The sequence below is a fragment of the Pan troglodytes genome, chromosome 1 (genome assembly GCF_028858775.2).
Source record: "Pan troglodytes isolate AG18354 chromosome 1, NHGRI_mPanTro3-v2.0_pri, whole genome shotgun sequence".
Classification (NCBI taxonomy): Eukaryota; Metazoa; Chordata; class Mammalia; order Primates; family Hominidae; genus Pan; species Pan troglodytes.
In genome coordinates, this window is record NC_072398.2 from 230,538,718 (window position 1) to 230,560,078 (window position 21,361).

Sequence of the window (21,361 nt, forward strand, 5' to 3'; positions counted from 1 at the left end):
CCGAGAGAGGGTTCTTGGACCCCACACAAGGAAGAATTCAGGGGAGTCCACTGAGTAAACTGAAAGCAAGTTTAATAGGAAAGTAAAGGAATAAGAGAAGGGCTGCCCCATAGGCTGAGCAGTGGCCTGGGCTACTCCCCCGAGAACACTTATTGTTGTTTCTTGATATGTACTAAACATGGTGTGGATTATTCCGGACTTTTCCGGGAAAGGGGCAGGCAATTCCCGGAAGTGAGGGTTCCTCCCCCTTTTAGACCATCTAGGGTAACTTCCCGGCATTGCCATGGCAACTGTAAATGGTCCTGGTGCTGGTGGGCGTGTCTCATGCTAATGTATTATAATCAGCACATAATGAGCAGTGAGGACTGGCTGTCTTGGTTTTGGTGGTTTGGGGCCAGCTTCTTCACGGCATCCTGTTTTATCAGCGGGGTCTTTGTGATCTGTATCTTGTGCTGATCTCATCCTGTGACTAAGAATGCCTGACCTCCAGGGAATGCGGCCCAGCCGGTCTCGGCCTCATTTTACCCAGCCCCTGTTCAAGATGGAGTCGCTCTGGTTCGAACGTCTCTGCAGAATCACTCCAGGTTCTTTGGATTCATGGCAAAGGGGCTGCGGCCTCTGCCCCTCCGTGCCCCACTGTGTGTGGGTCCTACAAGCATTGCAGAGGCAGCTGTGGCTGCCCCCACTGCGGTGGAACCCGGGAGACGGGAGTCTTGGGAGGGGCCTCCTGGAGGTCCATTCTAGCCGCTGTACCTCTGGGAAGCTGGCGTGAGGTAGTTTCTGTGGCCTCCCTGGCCCTGATGAGTACGGGACTTTCCACCCAGCCCCCAGAGCTCCTCGCTTCTTTCCCGGTCAGCCTTACGGAGCTTTCCTTCTAGAAGAGGAAGGCAGACATTTAAATATACACATAGATACTTTCCTGTAGTGATAAATGCTAAGAACAAACTAAAACAGGGTTAGAGTTGCACGTTGCCTCAGATCCATCTGTGGTCAGGATCTGGGAAGGTGACGGATGAGTAGCCTGATGAGGTTTGTGGGGCAGGGTCTGTGTGGCTTGGGGGGCGGTGGGATGGGGCCCCTGGTCCCTTGGGCCCTTGGAGAGGCAGTCCTCTAGGGAGTGGGGGAGGCCAGGCCAGGGCCCTCAGGAGACCCTGTCCTTGGGGACCTGGGAGGCTGAAGGGGGCTGGGGTGGGAATGGGCAGCCCTCATTACCTTTCCCGTGCAGCCGCTGGAGGGGCCAGGCTGCTGCAGCCACCCTAAAAAGCCATGCTCCCTTCTCCTGCCTGGCCCCAGGTACTGGGAGACAGGAAGATGCCCTCAGCGCCAGCCCCACCCATCCTGCCCCAGGCCCCCAGGATCCCGCTGCCCCAGGCCTTGCTGGGGCAGAGCTGCTTTTCCAGATGCAGACGCACCCTAGCAGGGATTCTCCCCACTCTCCCCACCGCCCCCCGCCCAGGCATCTGTCCCTTCCCTGACTCCAGACTTGCCCCAGCCAGTCCCCAAAGGGTTTTCGTCCCTACCATGCCAGCGCCACCTTCTTCTCCAGGCCACCTGCCTGGAGTCCTTGGTGAATCTTTTGTCCTGTCCAGCATTTACAGAAAGGAAGGCCAGAACCTCACCCTGCCCTCCTCCCCAGCCTGGAATCGGGAGGAGGGGCCGGCACCCACCCATGGGTGGGCTTAGCCAGCAGGAACAGGAGTGGGTGAGGGGGCTGCCCGAGGGTGGGCCCCATGGAGAGCCCTGTGAGGCCTTCCAGGGGCACATTGGGGTACATCCGAGGCTGCGCTTCCTGGGGGAGGTGGCGTCTGAGCAACTTTCGTCAACAAGCATGTTCCTGCTTGTCCTCCCCAACCGCCTGGCCTTTGTTCCCCAGGAGGGCAGCCGAACTGGGGCCCTGGCAGCCAGCAGGGGAGGGAGTATGTTGGACAGAGGGCTGTGCCCGAAGGCAGGGCCTTCCTAAGTGGCTGAGTACACAGCGTCAGGTGGCCTCAGCCTGGCCCAGGGGACCAGCTGTGTTCTCCCAACCCCTGCAAGGCTGAAGCTGCCACCATTCAGCTTTTCAGCAGCAGACACTCCACCCCAAAGCCTGCAGAAGGGATTTTGTGAAGAGGGTCACCAGGCTGAGCCTCGGCCAGAACCCGTCTACAGAGGACCCCCCAGCCAGAGCAGAAAGCTCCTGAGCCAGCTCCCTTGGGTAACAGAGCCAAGCCCCTCTGAAGGCTAAGTGGTGACTGGAATGGGGGGCTCCAGTTGGCCTGGGACACTGGGCTGGGGGCAGGCCTGAGGCCTCCACGGTGGATGTAGGATCCCTGCTCCCCCAGATGGACTCCCAGAGGCCTGAGCCCAGAGAGGAGGAGGAGGAGGAACAGGAACTGTGGTGGATGGAGCTGGACTCCGAAGAGGCCCTGGGAACCAGGACAGAGGGGCCTAGTGTCGTCCAGGGCTGGGGGCACCTGCTCCAGGCCGTGTGGAGGGGCCCTGCAGGCCTGGTGACACAGCTGCTGCGGCAAGGGGCCAGCGTGGAGGAGAGGTGCGCCTGCGCTGGGGGGTGAAGGGGTCCGTTCTCTGGGTGGGGCAGGATGGGGGTCCCAGCACTGGGTGGGTGGAGGAGTCCCTTCTCTGGATGGGGTAGGACGGGGGTCCCAGCGCCAGGTGGGCGGAGGGGTCCCTTCTCTGGATGGGGTAGGACGGGGGTCCCAGCACTGGGTGGGCGGCAGGACGGGGTGGGGCAGGGCGGGGTTCTGGTCAGTGGTCCACCCCCGCGCTGACGCCCTTGCCCCTTCCTCAGGGACCACGCAGGCCGGACCCCGCTCCACCTGGCCGTGCTGCGGGGCCACGCGCCCCTGGTGCGTCTCCTGCTGCAGCGAGGGGCCCCGGTGGGCGCGGTGGACCGGGCGGGGCGCACCGCGCTGCACGAGGCCGCCTGGCACGGGCACTCGCGGGTGGCCGAGCTGCTGCTGCAGCGCGGGGCCTCGGCGGCGGCGCGCTCCGGGACGGGCCTCACGCCGCTGCCCTGGGCCACACGCTGCTGGCCGCGCGCCTGCTGGAGGCTCCGGGCCCGGGACCCGCGGCAGCGGAGGCGGAGGACGCGCGCGGCTGGACGGCGGCGCACTGGGCGGCCGCGGGCGGGCGGCTGGCGGTGCTGGAGCTGCTGGCGGCCGGCGGCGCGGGCCTGGACGGCGCCCTGCTCGTGGCTGCCGCTGCGGGGCGCGGGGCGGCGCTGCGCTTCCTCCTGGCGCGCGGGGCGCGGGTGGACGCCCGGGATGGCGCGGGGGCCACAGCGCTGGGTCTGGCGGCCGCCCTAGGCCGCTCCCAGGTTCGTCCCGCCCTCCGCCCGGCAGTGATGGGAGGGGGCGCAGGGCCAGGAGCCCCAGAGACGTGCCACTGGGGCAGCTGGAGCCGGGCTGGGGGACGGTGTCCAGGCACGAAGGCCCTGAGCGCGCCCCCGGCTGTGCCCCTCCGGTGTAGCCCCGTCCCGTGGAGACCAGGGCGGGATCCGAGGCCCGGGGCTCGGCTTCATGCTGGTGGCAGCAACAGACTCTCCGCCAGCGCCGGGCCTGTGCCTGAGATCCCCGTTCCTGGGCAGCGGGCAGGGTGTTGGCTGCAGATCCTCGGATTTGCTCTAAGGACTCTTAGGGGGAAAAATGGACGTTTCCAAGCAGGCCAGCCTTGGGTTCGGCCTCACTTACAACATGAGGAAGTGGTGTCAGGAGAGTCAGGACACTGCGGGGACAGAAGAGGCCTGGGCTGGGCAAACGCCTGGTGGCTCTGCCCCTCGCCTACCGGGCTGAGGCCGGCCCCTGCTTTTCTCTCCTCTTCTAGGACATTGAGGTGCTGCTGGGCCACGGGGCAGACCCAGGCATCAGGGACAGGCATGGCCGCTCTGCGCTGCACAGGGCTGCCGCCCGGGGACACCTGCTCACCGTCCAGTTGCTGGTCACCCAGGGGGCCAAGGTGGATGCGCGGGACACCCTGGGCCTCACACCCCTGCATCACGCCTCTCGGGAAGGCCACGTGGAGGTTGCCGGCTGCCTCCTGGACAGGGGTGCTCAGGTGGATGCTACCGGCTGGCTCCGAAAGACCCCCCTACACCTGGCTGCAGAGCGAGGGCATGGGCCTACCGTGGGGCTTCTGCTGAGCCGAGGGGCCAGCCCCACCCTGCGGACACAGTGGGCCGAGGTGGCCCAGATGCCTGAGGGGGACCTGCCCCAGGCGCTGCCTGAACTTGGAGGGGGGCAGAAGGAGTGTGAGGGCACAGATCCACGGGCTGAGCCAGACAGCAGGCTCCAGGCTCCACCGCCCCAGTGATTTCCAGGCTCTCTGGCTGAGGCTGCCTGCCTGGAGGGGACATCAGGGAAGAGGCTTCCGGAGGAGGGGATGGGAGACAGTAGGGGATGTGGCTTGAGCTGCAGTCACAGGCCTTGGCTGGACCAGGGATGGCCCCCAGCTCCCAGGAGGGCCCACTGACCCTGCAGCTCCAGCCTTCTCCGTACTTCAACAAAGAATGAGTTGTGGCAATGAGGGAAGAGAGACCCTCTCATAGTGTTTTATACTCAGTACCTGTTTTAAGAAAAAACAACAAGGAAGTAAAACCAAAGACAGGCAGCCCGGCGCTAGGTCCGAAACCAGGCCTGCGCCGGCCTGGCCTAAACCCAGTAGTTGAAAATCAATTCATAACTTAGAAACCGATGTTATTCATAGATTCCAGACATTGTATAGAAGAACATTTGTGAAACTCCCTGCCGTGTTCTGTTTCTCTCTGACCGCCGGTGCATGCAGCCCCTGTCATGTACCGCCTGCTTGCTCAAATCAGTGACGACCCTTTCATGTGAAATCTTCGGTGTTGTGAGCCCTTAAAAGGGACAGAAATTGTGCACTTGGGGAGCTCGGATTTTAAGGCAGTAGTTTGCTGATGCTCCCAGCTGAATAAAGCCCTTCCTTCTACAACTCGGTGTCTGAGAGGTTTTGTTTGCGGCTCGTCCTGCTACATTTCTTGGTTCCCTGACTGGGAAACGAGGTAACTGACAGACGACCGAGGCAGCCCCTTAGGCGGCTTGGGCCTGCCCCGTGGAGCATCCCTGCGGGGGACTCCGGCCAGCCTGAGTGACGCGATCCAAAGAGCGCTCCCGGGTAGGAAATTGCCCCGGTGGAACACCTCGCCAGAGCAGCCCATAACGCGCCCCCACGGTGGATTAACACAGTGGCTGAACACCGGGAAGGAACTGGCACTTGGAGTCTGGACATCTGAAACTTGGTAAGACTAGTCTTTGGAACTTGCCCCACTCCACCTGAGTAGACGCGTGGCCTGATCACCCACGGCGTGCCTGCATTGGCACCTTTGTTCTGGTTTTGACTTGACTGAGATTGTGTGATACTTTGGTTTTGGTTTTGACCTGGCTTGGATTTCTGGATACTCTGATTTTGGTTTTGATTTTGGTTTGGTGTAAACTGCAAAAGTGTGCGTGTGCCCTTTTTACCTGTTTTTTGTTTTGTGGTGTGAGCGTGGTGTTTTGTCTTGAAGAAGCGTGGGTCAGGCACAAATAAGCCCACCCCACTGGAACTATGTTAAAAAAAATTTTTCAAGAAAGAATTTAAGGGAGATTACGGTGTTACTCTGACACCAGGAAAACTTAGAACTTTGTGTGAAATAGACTGGTCAGCATTAGAGGTAGGTTGGCCATCAGAAGGAAGCCTGGACAGGTCCCTTGTTTCAAAGGTATGACACAAGGTAACGTGTAAGCCAAGGCACCCAGACCAGTTTCCGCACATAGACAGTTACAGCAGGTTTTAGGCTCCCTTTCCCCCCCACGGTAGTTAAGAGAACAGCAGCATAAGCGGCTGGCAGAGGCAAGGAAAGACCAGCAGAGAGAAAAAGAGGCCATCTATACCAATTCTAAGTTAATTTAGACTAAACAAGGTCTTATTAATAGCAAAGGATAATTGAAATCCCAAACTTCCAAGGTTTTCAACAAAAGTGAAGTTTGCTAAAAGTTAACAGTGTAACATGTTAATGGTAACTTCTAATCTTGTGGCCTCAGACAGTCTAGTCCAAAGACATAAAAAAAGTTCGCTTTAAAAAAGAAAAAAAAAGGGGAGGCGGAATTTATGTGAAAAGCATGTTATACGGTAAATTCTTTTCCTGAAATACATTAACTGGTTGTTTAAAAGTTTGTAATAAGGCAGAAAGTTGAGACATGTTGAAGAATTGTCGGCGAAAGTTGTAAAACAAAATGTTATACAAAATTTATGCAAAAAATGTTGTATAATTTAAAAGTAATAAGGCCTCCTGAGTACTATTTTTTTTTTTTTTTGAGACGGAGCCTCACTCTGTCGCCCAGGCTGGAGTGCAGTGGCGCGATCTCGGCTCACTGCAAGCTCCGCCTCCCGGGTTCACGCCATTCTCCTGCCTCAGCCTCCCGAGTAGCTGGGACTACAGGCGCCCGCCACCGCGCCCGGCTAATTTTTTGTATTTTTAGTAGAGACGGGGTTTCACCGTGTTAGCCAAGATGGTCTCGATCTCCTGACCTCGTGATCCGCCCACCTTGGCCCCCCAAAGTGCTGGGATTACAGGCGTGAGCCACCGTGCCCGGCCCCTGAGTACTATTAAAAAAAAAAAGTTTATATGCAAGGTGTACAAGAAAAGTAAAATATACCTTTGGTAAAAAAAATTATAAAGGGGCATAAAAATATGGATTTTTACCTACATTAAAAGGTTAAAAAAATTATTGTTTTAAGAATTTAAGCAAGTTTTAAAATGTAAATTGTAAAGAAAATTCTGTGTGTAAACATATTAACTAAAGTTAAAAAGATATCATCCAGTTTTTCTGTGAACTGGACATTAAAGTAAAAATGCAACAGGTTTTTCTTAAAGCATCAACCTGCTCTTTAACAAAAGTTATAAAAGGTTAAAAAGAGTCTATAAAATCTTACCTTATGGTCAAACATGAAAAATTGGATAAATATGTCTACAAGGTTTTATTAAAATTAAGTTTAACATTAATAACACACTAATATAAAGGTAAAATTTAGCTTATCTGGTATAAAAATCATACAAGAAGCATTATTAAATATAAAATGGTGTTTAGCTTTCTTTGGTCTAAAAACTAATAAAAATAGGTGCTAAAGGAAACATTCATTTTACTAGAGGATCATGGAAGTTTAAGACTTAAAACAAACTTTGGCAATTAAGACAGCATACCAAGATGCAAACGCCTGGTTGAAATGGATCAGATATTCCATCTGATGTTAAACAAAAGCAATTGTTATGCTCGTGCACATGGCAGGCCAGAGGCTCAGAATGTCCCCTTTCCACTAAGGTGGTCCTTCAGTCGACCAGGCGTGGGCTGCACGGTAGCTCTTTTCCAGGATTCTACAGCCTGGAGCAGTAAGTCATGCCAAGCTCTCTCTGCTATATCCCGAAGTCCCTGCGGGTCAGCCCCCGAGGGCCATCCAGCTTCCGTCTCCCAAAACTAAGTTCCCTTCGTGTCTCTCACGGCAGGGAGGAGACTTAGCAGTCCTTGGAGACTGGAAGGGATGCAGTGAGCTTAAGAATTTTCGAGAGCTTATCAGTCAGTCAGCCCTTGTTCATCCCTGAGCGGATGTGTGGTGGTATTGTGGTGGACCTTTACTGGGCACTCTGCCGAATAACTAGAGTGGCACTTGTGCTTTAGTCCGTTTGGCTATCCCTTTCACCCTGGCATTTCATCAACCAGAGGAGAAAAAAAAAAAAAGACATCGTAAAGCGAGAGAAGCCCCTTATGGGTCTCTCAACTCTCACATCTATTTAGACGCAATTGGAGCCCCACAAGGGACACCAGATCAATTTAAAGCTTGAAATCAAATAGTTACAGGATTTAAGTCAATATTTTGGTAGATGACAGTCAATAAAAATGTAGATTAGATAAACTACATCCATTACAACCAACAGCAATGAGCTTTTCATGAGTCAAAAAGAAAAACTCATGTCGGCCCCAGCCCTGAGGCTACCTGACCTGACAAAACTCTTTACACTCTATGTGTCAGAAAGAGAAAAAATAGCAGTTGGAGTTTTAACCCAGACCGTAGAGCCCTGGCCAAGGCCAGTGGCCTATCTCTCAGAACAACTAGATGGGGTTTCCAAAGGCTGCCCCATGTCCAAGGGCCCTGGCAGCAACGGCCCTGTTAGCACAAGAAGCCGATAAGCTAACTCTTAGGCAAAACCTAAAGTCCCCCCATGCTGTGGTGACTTTAATAAATACCAAAGGACATCATTAGCTAATGAATTCTAGACTAACTAGATACCAAAGCTTGCTCTGTGAAAATCCCCACATAACCACTGAAGTTTGCAAAACCCTAAACCCCGCCACCTTGCTCCCGGTATCAGAGAGCTCAGTGAAACATAACTGTGTAGAAGTGTTGGACTCAGTTTATTCTAGCAGGCCCAACCACCGAGACCATCTTTAAACATCAGTAGACTAGGAGCTGTACGTGGAAGGGAGCAGCTTCGCCAACCCCTGCAAAGTGACTCTGAAGAAGACGACAAGCCCTGCTCCAGTCACACCCGGAAGCTGACTGGTCCACGCACGGCCGAAGCATGAGGAAACTCATCACGGGACTCATTTTCCTTAAAATTTGGACTTGTACAGTAAGGACTTCAACTGACCTTCCTCAGACTGAGAACTGTTTCCAGTATATACATCAAGTCACTGAGGTAAGACAAAAGATGGCTACAGTCCTATTATTTTATGGTTATTGTAAGTGTACCAGGATTCTAAAAGAAACTTGTTTGTATGATGCTATTCTACCCAAGGTATGCAGCCCAGGAAATAACCAACCTGATGCGTGTTATGACCCATTTTAAGCCTCCCATGATCACAGGACTGGTCCTTTTCTAGGTGACACAAGTAAGGTAACAGCTAGAACAGAAGAAAGAGGGGTCCCCAAAAATGTAACCTTAAAATTTGAGGCTGGTGCCGCTATTAATGGTTAGCAGCATGGAATAGGATGCAGTTCTCTAAATTGGAAAAAAAGTTACACAGTAAAAAAAAAAATAAGTATATCTGTCAAGAATCACATTTATGTGAGATGTGTCTATACCGGTCTTGAGTCATTTGGGCTACTTGGAAAGAAGATAAAAAAGATCCTGTTTGGCTCCAAAAAGGAAAAGTCAGCCCCTCCTGCATGAGTGGGAGCTACAACCTTTTAGAATTGATAATCACAAACCCTTCAGACCCAAAGTGGAATAAAAAAAAGTGTAACATTAGGCATTGACAGAAAAGGCTTAGATCCTAGCGTAAGCATCCTAACAGAAGGAGAGGTTCAATAACGCTCTCCACAACCATATTGCAGACTTTCTATGATGAACTAAATATGTCAGTACCTGAGACTCCAGCAAAAACTAAAACTTTGTTTTTGCAATTAGCCGAACATGGAGCCCAGTCTCTACAAGTCACCTCGTGCTATGTTTGTGGAGGAATCGTAACAGGAGATCAATGGCCATGGGAAGCCCGAGAATTAGTTCTACAGACACAGTTCCTGATGAGTTCCCAGCCCAAAAGAACCACCCTGACAATTTTTGGGTTCTAAAAGTCTCAATTATTGGACAGTATTGCATAGCTTGAGAAGGAAAAGGATTCACTCATCCTGTAGGGCGGCTTGGTTGTCTTGGGCAAAAGCTGTATAACGGTACCACAAAAACAGTTACATGGTGGAGTTCCAATCACACAGAAAGAAATCCATTCAGTAAATTTCCAAAGTTGCAGACTGTTTGGGCCCACCCAGAATTCCACCGGGACTGGACGGCCCCCACCGGGTTATACTGGATATGTGGACACAGAGCTTATGCTAAGCTGCCTGATCAGTGGACAGGTAGCTGCGTAATTGGCACCATGAAGCCATCTTTCTTCTTACTGCCTATAAAAACAGGTGAACTTCTGGGCTTCCCAGTCTATGCTTCCCGCGAAAAACGAAGCATAGCCATAAGTGATTGGAAAGATGATGAATGGCCCCCTGAAAAAATCATACAATACTACGGACCCGCCACTTGGGCAGAAGATGGCTCATGGGGATATCGAACCCCCATCTACGTGCTCAACTGAATCATACGGTTACAAGCTGTTTTAGAAATTATTACTATAAACCTGGTCAAGCCTTGACTGTTCTTGCCCGGCAAGAGACTTTGATGAGAAATGCTAGCTCTCAAAATAGACCAGCTCTTGACTACTTGCTAGCAGCTGAAGGAGGAGTGTGTGAAAAACTTAGCCTTACTAATCGTTGCCTACACATAGATGATCAGGGGCAAGTAGCTGAGAATATAGTTAAAGATATAACAAAACTGGCACATGTACCCGTGCAAGTGTGGCATGGACTCAATCCAGGAGCCATGTTTAGAAATTAGTTCCCAGCAATAGGAGGATTTAAAACTCTTATAACAAGAGTAACAATAGTAATAGGAACCTGCTTACTGCTCCCTTGTCTGATACCTGTATTTCTCCAAATGATAAAAAACTTCATCACTACCTTAGTTCACCAAAATGCTTCAGCACAAGCATACTATATAAATCACTATCAATCTATTGCACAAAAAGACATAAGTAGCAAAAATGAGTGAGAACTCCCACTAATAAAAAGTGAGAGTCTCAAAGGGGGGAATGAGGGAAGAGAGAGACCCTCTCATAGTGTTTTATACTCAGTACCTGTTTTAAGAAAAAACAACAAGGAGGTAAAACCAAGGACAGGCAGCCCGGCGCTAGGCCCGAAACCAGGCCTGCGCCTGCCTGGCCTAAACTCAGTAGTGAAAAATCAACTCATAACTTAGAAACAGATGTTATTCATAGATTCCAGACATTGTATAGAAGAACATTTGTGAAACTCCCTGCCGTGTTCTGTTTCTCTCTGACCGCCGGTGCATGCAGCCCCTGTCACTTACCGCCTGCTTGCTCAAATCAATCACGACCCTTTCATGTGAAATCTTTAGTGTTGTGAGCCCTTAAAAGGGACAGAAATTGTGCACTCGGGGAGCTCAGATTTTAAGGCAGTAGTTTGCTGATGCTCCCAGCTGAATAAAGCCCTTCCTTCTACAACTCGGTGTCTTGAAAGATTTTGTCTGTGGCTCATCCTGCTACAGCAACTGATGTGACTTAAACCTGATGATGGATGGAGGCACAGACCTGGGACAGTCGGACCTGGGACCTGGACGGACCTGGGACAGACGGACCTGGGACCTGGACAGACCTGGGACCTGGACGGACCTGGGACCTAGATGGACCTGGGACCTGGGACCTAGATGGACCTGGGACCTGGGACCTAGATGGACCTGGGACCTGGGACCTGGATGGCACCTCTGTCTTCCCTTCCTTCCCTCTGTGTGCACACCGCCAGGGCGCTCTTTTCAGTTGCTCTCTGTAGGCCACGGTGTTCCAACTGTGTTTTCTTAGATTTGTATATGTCACTTTGACAACCATGAATTACATGGCCAAACATGGCCACGGCTGTTCTCCTCCCCACTTCCATCCAGAGCCCGTACCCTGACCCACCTCCTCATCTAACACCTGCACAAGCCGATACATCCCCTGCCCTGAGTCGCCCAGGGCCAGGAACAGGCGACCAGGACAGCCCCCATGCACCAAGGCCAGATGGCATTTTTCTTTTCTTTTCCTTTTTTTTTTTGAGGCAGAGTCTCACTCTGTCCCCCAGGCTGGAGTGCAGTGGCGCCATCTCGGCTCACTGCAAGCTCCACCTCCTGGGTTCACATCATTCTCCTGCCTCAGCCTCCGAAGTAGCTGGGACTACAGGCGCCCGCCACCCCGCCCAGCTAATTTTTTGTATTTTTAGTAGAGACAGGGTTTCACCATGTTAGCCAAGATGGTCTCAATCTCCTGATTTCATAATCTGCCCACCTTGGCCTCCCAAAGTGCTGGGATTACAGGCATGAGCCACTGAGCCCGGCCTTTCTTTTCTTTTTTAAATGGAGTTTCGCTCTCATTGCCCAGGCTGGAGTGCAATGGCGCAATCTCGGATCACTGGCAACCTCTGCCTCCTGGGTTCAAGCAATTCTCCTGCCTCAGCCTTCGGAGTAGCTGGGATTACAGGCGCCTGCCACCACACCTAGTGAATTTTTTGTTTTTTAGTAGAGATGGGGTTTCACCATGTTGGCCAGGGTGGTCTTGAACTCCTAACCTCAGGTGATCCGCCTGCCTTGGCCTCCCAAAGTGCTGGGATTACAGGCGTGAGCCACTGCGCCCGGCCAAGATGGCATTTTTCAAGCTGGCCCATTCTGAGCTGCTCACCCCGCCCTCCCTGCCCTTCCCACAGAATCCCCAGCCAAGGCTCTGGCCTTAGTTTCTCCCCTCTCTCTGCCTCCTGACAAAACACCGGGGCTTCTCATGTCACCCTGCATAGTGTAAGTGTAGGGGTGGGTTGCCCCTCCACACCTGTGGGTGTTTCTCGTAAGGTGGAACGAGAGACTTAGGAAAGAAAAAGACACAGAGACAAAGTATAGAGAAAGAAATAAGGGGACCTGGGGAACCAGCATTCAGCATATGGAGGATCCCGCCAGCCTCTGAGTTCCCTTAGTATTTATTGATCATTCGTGGGTGTTTCTCCGAGAGCGGGATGTGTCAGGGTCACAAGACAATAGTGGGGAGAGGGTCAGCAGACAAACACGTGAACAAAGGTCTTTGCATCATAGACAAGGTAAAGGATTAAGTGCTGTGCTTTAGATATGCATACACATAAACATCTCAATGCTTTACAAAGCAGTGTTGCTGCCTGCAGGTCCAACCTCCAGCCCTAAGGCGGTTTTTCCCTATCTCAGTAGATGGAACGTACAATCGGGTTTTATACCGAGACATTCCATTGCCCAGGGACAGGCAGGAGACAGATGCCTTCCTCTTGTCTCAACTGCAAGAGGCATGCCTTCCTCTTTTACTAATCGTCCTCGACACAGACCCTTTACAGGTGTCGGGCTGGGGGACGGTCAGGTCTTTCCCTTCCCACGAGGCCATATTTCAGACTATCACATGGGGAGAAACCTTGGACAATACCTGGCTTTCCTAGGCAGAGGACCCTGTGGCCTTCCGCAGTTTCTGTGTCCCTGGGTACTTGAGATTAGGGAGTGGTGATGACTCTTAAGGAGCGTGCTGCCTTCAAGCATCTGTTTAACAAAGCATATCTTGCACCGCCCTTAATCCATTTAACCCTGAGTGGACACAGCACATGTTTCAGAGAGCACGGGGTTGGGGGTAAGGTTATAGATTAACAGAATCTCAAGGCAGAAGAATTTTTCTTAGTACAGAACAAAATGGAGTCTCCTATGTCTACTTCTTTCTACACAGACACAGTAACAGATCAGAATCTCTCTTGCTTTTCCCCACAGTGAGTGTCCCCATCGCTCAGGAAATGCGAGTAATAAAAATCTCCAATAACAACAGCTTCTCCATGTCTCCACTCAGTCATGTCCATAAACTGAAAATCCTGCAGGTAGGCCAGTTGTGTCTGTCCCAGCACTTTGGGAGGCCAGTTTTGAGACCAGCCTGGGCAACATGGTGAAACTCCGTTTCTACCAAAAATACAAAAATTGGCCAGGCATGCACTTGTGGTCCAGCTACTCAGAAGGTCGAGGTGGGAAGATCACTCAAGCCCAGGAGGCAGAGGCTGCAATGAGCTGAGATGGCGCCACTGCACTCCAGACTGGGTGAGTGAGACCCCATCTGAAAAAAAAAAAAGTAGTTTTTCTTCTTCTTGTTTTTTGAGACAAGGTCTTGATCTGTCACCCAGGCTAGAGTGCAGTGGTGCGATCTTGGCTCACTGCAGCCTTGGCCTCCCGGGTTCAAGCAATTCTCCCACCTCAGCTGGGATTACTGGGGCCCGCCACCACGCCCGGCTACTTCTTGCATTTTTAGTAGAGATGGGGTTCCACCATGTTGGCCAGGCTGGTCTCGGATTTCTGACCTCAGGTGATCCACCTGCCTCGACCTCCCAAAGTGTTGTGCAGAGCCACTGCACCCGGCCTCCTCTTTTTTTTTAAGATGGAGTTTTGCTAGTTTCCGAGGCTGGAGTGCAATGAATGGCAGGATCTCGGCTCACCGCAAACTCTGCCTCCCGGGTTCAAGCAATTCTCCTGCCTCAGCCTCCTGAGTAGCTGACCATGTTGGTCAGCCTGGTCATTTAAGGTCGGGAGTTTGAGACCAGCCTGGCCAACATTGTGAAATCCCGTCTCTACTAAAAATACAAAAATTAGCTGGGAGTGGCGGTGTGCGCCTGTAATCCCAGATACTCGGGAGGCTGAGGCAGGAGAATCGCTTGAACCGGGTAGGCAGAGGTTGCGGTCAGCCGAGATCGCACCTTTGTACTCCAGACTGGGCGACGGAGCGAAACTCCGTCTCAAAAACAGAAAAAAACAAAACAAAACAAAAAACACAACAACAAATGCAGTGCGTCATCCTGGACTGAATCCTCAACAGGGAAAAAAGGTAAAAAAGACATTTGAGGCGAGTTAAATCTGGACTGTGGGCTGGGTCCGGATTTTGACCATTGTACGGTGTGGTTCCTAAGAGTAAATACACAGCAAAGTGTTTAGGTGTCTCCAGCGTCTCAAATGGTTGAGGAAAAAAATCCATTATGTTTATATTTACAGAGAGAATGATTCAAAAATGGAGCAAAACGTAAACAGTAGGTGAATTTGGTTCGAGAGTATTAAACAAATGGAACAAATGAAAACAGCTGGCACATTTTGGTAGCGAACACTGGGGAGTTTTCCTTGTACTTGTATTCCAACTCTTGTATGATTTAAAAAATATCCAAGTATAATAAACTGTTATAAAGAAACTGCACACCTCCAATTTTTCGATAATATAGCAGAAATATAAAATTACACATAATATAAAACTTTTTTTTTGGGACAGACTCTGGCTCCGCTGCCCAGGCTGTTGCGCGGTGGTGCAATCTAAGCTCACTGCAGCCTCCACCTCCAGAGCTCAGGCGAGCCTCCCATCTCAGCCTCCTGAGTAGCTGGGACCTCAGGCGCGCGCCACCACCGCTCCCGGCTAATTTCTTTTTGATTTTTTGTAGAGATGGGGTCTCACTATGTTGCCCAGGCTGGTCTTGAACTCCTGGACTCAAGTGTTCCTCCCACCTCGGCCTCCGAAAGTGCTGGGATTACAGGCATCAGCACCACAGCGATCACATTTACCATTTCGAAGCTTAGAATTTCCAGGCATGGCGCGGTGGCTCAGGCCCGTAATCCCAGCAGAAGCCAGCAGTCCCAGAGCAGCCTGGCCAACGCAGGAAGACGCCCCCTCTACAAAAAACACAAAAAGTTAGCCGGGCGTGGCGGCGCGCGCCTGACGTCCCAGCTACTAGGAAGGTAGAGGCCGCGGCGAGCCGAGGTCGGGCCGCTGCACCCCAGCCAGGGCGACCGGGCGAGACCCCGTCTCAAAATGAGTAAGTAAACAAAGTGCAAGGTTCAGAGGCAACGGGCACTTTCACACCGATGCGACCATCTCCACCTCGGTTCCTGAACATCCTCGTGGCCCCAGGGGGCGGCCTGGCCCTCCCTGCCCGCGCCGCACCCGAGCTCCCCGGCCGCGGGGCCCCCGACCCGGGTCCGCTGCCCTCACGGCGCCCTCGGAGCCACAGCTGCGGCCGGGGCCGTGCTCCGGGACGGTCCGCGCTGCGTTGCTGTTTATCCATCGTCCGCGAATAGCCACGGGCGCTGCGGCCCCGTTCTCCTTTCAGACCCCGCCGCGGCCCCACATCGGCTCCCCAACACGCGCCACCACTGCGAGTTCAGGAGCACAACTGGGCACCCGCGGGCTGACGGGAGACGACCTTCGCCCCGGAAGTATCGCAGGGGCTGACCCGGAAGCGCTCGTGACCACCATTTCCGACGCGGGCAAGATGGCAGCGGCGCGGCGCGTGCGTTGTTGAGTATCCGGGACGCCGGCCTGCAGGCGCCATGGTCTTCCTCACCGCGCAGCTCTGGCTGCGGAATCGGGTCACCGACCGCTACTTTCGGATCCAGGAGGTGCTGAAGCACGCCAGGGTGAGTGCCGCCCGCCCGGCCTGGGCACTGGGCGCCCGGGGTATCCCGCGGGCCAAGGGGCGGCCGGCGCGGGCCCCGCTGACAACCCTGGTTTCTCGTTTTCTGACCCAGCACTTCCGGGGAAGGAAAAATCGCTGCTACAGGTTGGCGGTCAGAACCGTGATTCGAGCCTTTGTGAAATGCACCAAAGCCCGATACCTGAAGAAAAAGAACATGAGGACCGTAAGCGTGGACCCGGGACACCCGCCGGCCAGCGCGCTCGCGGCCCCTGCGTTTCTGCGCCGCGACCCAGCTAGTGTGCAGCCGCCCGGCCACCCTCAGCCCCTTCCTTTCATACCTTGCTTCGAAACTCCGACAAATTATGTCGCCCCGCAGGCAAACTGTGGGACATCCGTTCTCCCGCCCCGCCGCCACCCCCACTGTCACCCGCTGCTCCAGCCCCTCGCCCGGGCCACTGCAGAGCCGCCTTGCCACTCTCCCTGCGTCGCCAGCCACCGCCCTAGTCGCTGCTGCTCTCATCCCTCCGGTGGCTTCCCTTCCCTTTGGCAGCTGAAGTCAACCCAGCCCCTTGCCAACCCTCCAGGGCTACTATCTGCTGCCGTGGTGCTCCTCGAAGAGACCACGCCTGCTGCCAAGCTCTGCACACCCGGAACCCCCCGCATTTCTGGGAGGCTGGCGCCTCCGCTCTGTCCACGTGCCGCCTCATTACTGCGCCTCACCACTCCCGCCTCAGCCTCATGAACCTAGCATCTAACGTACCCCGGTTTTTTTTTCTTACCCCGAGACTGAGTCTTGCGCTGTCGCCCAGGCTGGAGTGCAATGGCGCCATCTAGGCTTAATGCAACCTCGCCTCCCGGGTTCAAGCGATTTTTCCCGCCCCAGTCTCCCGAGTAACTGTGACTGCAGGTGTGCGCCACCAAGCTATTTTTTGTATTTTTAGTAGAGACCGGGTTCCGCCATGTTGGTCAGGCTGGTCTCGAACTCCAGATCTGAAATGATCTGCCTGCCTTGCCCTCCCAAAGTGCTGGGATTACAGGCGTGAGACACCGTGCCCAGCCGGGTTTTTGCTGTTTTTAATTTTGAAACAGGGTCTTGATTTCGCTTAGGCCAGAGTGATGGCACCATCATAGCTCACTGATTTTGCTATTTACTTTTAGAAAAATATTCTTTAGATCAATTAGAGGCTTTGCTGGGACATAACATCCAGAAGTCATTTTTAAGTATCTTCATGTTTTCTTATTTCAGCTCTGGATTAATCGAATTACAGCTGCTAGCCAGGAACATGGACTGAAGTATCCAGCGCTCATTGGGAATTTAGTTAAGGTATGGGTGAGTGTGTGGGTCCCACTGAAATTCTGGACATCTGCAGAAACCATCATGCTGGGCGTGGTGGTGCTTCCTGTAGTCCCAGCTAATCAGGAGGCTGAGGCCAGAGGATCCCTGGAGACTGACTTCTGGGCAGTAGTTTGCTATGCTGATGGGGTGTCCATGTTAAGTTTGGTATCAATATGGTGACCTCTTGGGAGCAAGGGACCACCACGTTGCCTAAGGAGGGGTGAACCAGCCCAGGCTGGAAACGGAGCAGGTCACAATTCCCATGTTGATGAGTGATGGGATTGTGCCTAGGAATAGTGCCAGCAACAGCCTGGGCAACATAGACCACTCTCTACAAAAAAATAAAATTTGCTGGGTGTGGTGGTACAGAGACCTGTAGTGTCAGCTACTGAGGAGTCTGAAGCAGGGGGATCACTTTGAGCCCCCAGGAGTTTGAAGCTGCAGTGAGCTATGATGGTACCACTGCACTCCAGCCTAGGTGAGAGCAGGACTCTGTCTGACAGAATAAAGAAAGCCATGGCTGGGCAGGGTGGCTCACGCCAGTGATCCCAGCACTTTGGGAGGCTGAGGTGGGCAGGAGATGGAGACTAGCCTGGCCAACGTGGCGAAACCCTGTCTCTACTAAAAATACAAAAATTAGCCAGGCGTGGTGGCGGGCACCTAGAATTCCAGCTACTCTGGAGGCTGAGGCAGCAGAATTGCTTGAATTTGGGAGGCAGAGGCTGCAGTGAGCCGAGATCATGCCACTGCACTCCAGCCTGGGCAACAGAGCAAGACTCCATCTCTAAAAGTAAGTAAATAAATCAAACCCTCCCATCAGACCTGGCGCAGCCTGTTAGCAGTCCATGTGGCAGAGGCGAGGAGTGCCACTCCAGCTGCACCGTAGCTGCACTCTGTCTTGGTATGGGGTTCTGGCAGGTCTGGGAGCTTACCGCACTGGTTGGCAGCAGAGCAGAATTGGAAACAGGGCACGTCTTTCTGGGATGTAAGTCCTGATGTTTCCCCATTAAGAAAAAAGGCCAGGCATGGTGGCTTACGCCTGTAATCCCAACACTTTGGAAGGCTGAGGCGGACAGATCACGAGGTCAGGATATTGAGACCATCCTGGCTAACAGGTGAAACCCCGTCTCTATTAAAAATACGAAAAATTAGCTGGGCATGGTGGCCGGCACCTGTAGTCCCAGCTACTCAGGAGGCCGAGGCTGGAGAATCGCTTGAACTTGGGAGGCGGAGGCTGCAGTGAGCCGAGTTCACGCCACTGCACTGCAGCCTGGGCAACAGAGTGAGACTCTGTCTCAAAAAAAAAAAAAAAAGTGTAGAAAAACTTGACTTTAACTTCAAAGTTTAATTTAAGAGTTTAAACAGGCCAGGCGTGGTGGCTCACACCTGTAATCCCAGCACTTTGGGAGGCTGAGGCGGGTGTATCACAAGGTCAGGAGATCGAGACCATCCTGGCTAACACGGTGAAACCCCGACTCTACTAAAAATACAAAAAAATTAGCCAGGCGTGGTTGTGGTCATCTGTAGTCCCAGCTACTCGGGAGGCTGAGGCAGGAGAATGGTGTGAACCCGGGAGACGGAGCTTGCAGTGAGCTGAGATCGCGCCACTGCACTCCAGCCTGATCGACAGAGCGAGACTCCATCTCAAAAAAAAAAAAAAAATTTAAAACAAAGAGGCTGGGTGCAGTGGCTCACACTTGTAATCCCAGTATGTTGAGAGGCAGAGGCGGGCTAATCACCTGACGTCAGGAGTTCGACACCAGCCCTGCCAATGTGGTAAAACTCTGTCTCTTCAAAATACAAAATTAGCCAGGCGTGGTGGTGGCATGCGCCTGTATGCTACTCGGGAGGCTGAGGCAGGAGATTGGCTTGAATCCAGAAGGCAGAAGTTGCAGTGGGCTGAGATCACACCAGTGTACTCCAGCCTGGGCGAGTGTGTGACTGTGTCTCAACAACAACAAAAAGTTTTAATAATGAGTGATTTCTGATGACATAGCAGGTGAAATAGGAACTTACAGAAAGGAAGGGGAATGTTTTGGAGCGAACGGATGTTTTATGCAAGTGTAGCAAAATCTTGGTGATGACTGAATCTGGTCATTATGCTAGTCCCTCTGCTTGTGTACATTAAGTTTTTCCTAAAATGTTGAGGGGGTGGGTATTTTGCAGAAGGCAGTCTTTGGTGCTTTACAAAGATCTTCAGGGTAGGCTTAGGAGGTTTGACTTTCCCATTTTACTCAGGGAACTGTAGTTAAGAAAGGAGACAGACTTGGCCAGGCACAGTGGCTCACGCCTGTAATCTCAGCACTTTGTGAGGCTGAGGCGGGTGGATCACGAGGTCAGGAGATCGAGACCATCCTGGCTAACATGGTGAAACACCATCTCTACTAAAAATACAAGAAGTAGCCAGGTGTGGTGGCGGGCACCTGTAGTCCCAGCTACTTGTGAGGCTGAGGCAGGAGAATGGCATGAACCCGGGAGGTGGAGCTTGCAATGAGCTGAGATCACACCACTGCACTCCAGCTTGGGCGACACAGTGAGACTCTGTTTCAAAAAAAGAAAGAAAGGAGACAGACTTTGCACAAAGCATACAGGTCACAGGTAGTACAGTTAGGCCACTTTGTCCTCGGTAGCCGAATTTTGTGTTTTTGTTCCTTTTTTTTTTTTTGGATACAATCTCACTCTGTTGCTCAGGCTGGAGTGAAGTGGCGCGATCTTGGCTCACTGAAAGCTCCACTTCCCGGGTTCACACCATTCTCCTGCCTCAGCCTCCTGAGTAGCTGAGACTACAGGTGACCACCACCATGCCCAGCTCATTTTTTTGTATTTTTGGTAGAGACAGGGTTTCACCGTGTTAGCCAGGATGGTCTTGATCTCCTGATCTGGTGATCCGCCCGCCTCAGCCTCCCAAAGTGCTCAGATTACAGGCATGAGCCACCGCGCCTGGCCTTGTGGTTTTTTTCCTTGTATTTTTTAGTACAGACGGGGTTTCTCCATGTTGGTCAGACTAGTCTCGAACTTCCGACCTCAGGTGACCTGCCTGCCTTGGCCTCCCAAAGTGCTGGGATTACAGGCGAGACACCGTGCCCGGCCTTGGTAGCTGAATTTAATGCTCAAAGAGACGGCCCCCCTTTTCTACTCCTTAAACTCTGGCATTGTTCACTAGCTTCTGAAATCCTCTGTGGTTCTTGCAGGCACTTCCAGGTTGGCTTAAAAGGGTTACCCTAGGCCAGCAGTCAGCTCAGTCAGGGTGGTGACCAAGGACCCTGAACAAGGTGTTTGGTTCCCCGGGCCGACATCAGGACTGGAGTCCAGCCTCCCTGCAGATTCCACAGGTGCCTCCCTCACCCGTGTCCACATTTATCCTTCAGCATCCTGCCTGGAAGTCCTCTGCTGTGCCACCCAGATAGGATTCTCCTAGGCCTTCCCTCCCCCCAGGCGAGTGTGCAGCTGGGTTCTTCCTGAGCCAGCGCCGCAACCACGCAGAGCCGGAGTGTGTGTCTCACACTGACAGCAGGTTCTGATTCATTCTTTTCTCAGTGCCAGGTGGAGCTCAACAGGAAAGTCCTAGCGGATCTGGCCATCTACGAGCCAAAGACTTTCAAATCTTTGGCTGCCTTGGCCAGTAGGAGGCGACACGAAGGATTTGCTGCTGCCTTGGGGGATGGGAAGGAACCTGAAGGCATTTTTTCCAGAGTGGTGCAGTACCACTGAGGACTGTTGCTGTATTGATTAGGAAAAGAGACAGAGTAATTTGCAGTTTGTTTGATTTATACTTTTGTTTATCTACATCCCAATAACAGACATGAGGGATGGCCCTGTCTCTCTGGGACAGAGCCTCACAGATGACGTCCATGTTTTGTGTGAATGAAACTCAAACACTCTTCAGTTTTTAGAGTCATTTTCTGGTATCGAGCGACCACACCGAGGAGCACACCCTGCTTCCAAGGCTGCTGCCTTCTGCACACAGTGGGGGATCCCCATCCACCCTGGCTCCCCTCAAGGGCT

The 21,361-nt window shown here is 52.7% G+C and overlaps 2 protein-coding genes across 4 annotated transcripts; both read left to right on the plus strand.

Moving 5' to 3' along the window:
• The first annotated feature begins 1,349 nt into the window (after positions 1-1,349).
• On the plus strand, positions 1,350-5,143 carry ANKRD65 (ankyrin repeat domain 65). Its single transcript, XM_016952136.4, is given in 4 exon segments — positions 1,350-2,530; positions 2,789-3,006; positions 3,009-3,316; positions 3,823-5,143. Coding segments are annotated over 4 exon segments (1,221 nt in total). The 5' UTR covers positions 1,350-2,321; the 3' UTR covers positions 4,309-5,143.
• Positions 5,144-15,318: 10,175 nt separating this feature from the next.
• On the plus strand, positions 15,319-21,241 carry MRPL20 (mitochondrial ribosomal protein L20). Of its 3 annotated transcripts, none has more exons than XM_016952122.4 (4): positions 15,319-16,021; positions 16,133-16,243; positions 17,267-17,344; positions 20,894-21,241. In XM_016952122.4, exons 1-4 carry the CDS (start codon positions 15,935-15,937, stop codon positions 21,065-21,067), a joined length of 450 nt encoding a protein of 149 aa, XP_016807611.1. In that variant the 5' UTR covers positions 15,319-15,934; the 3' UTR covers positions 21,068-21,241. The 3 variants fall into 3 exon arrangements, with proteins under 3 accessions (XP_016807611.1, XP_016807616.3, XP_016807604.1); XM_016952127.4 differs by having other exon boundaries at positions 15,331-16,021; positions 20,548-21,241; XM_016952115.4 differs by lacking the exon at positions 20,894-21,241 and having other exon boundaries at positions 15,331-16,021; positions 17,267-17,673.
• Positions 21,242-21,361: the final 120 nt, after the last annotated feature.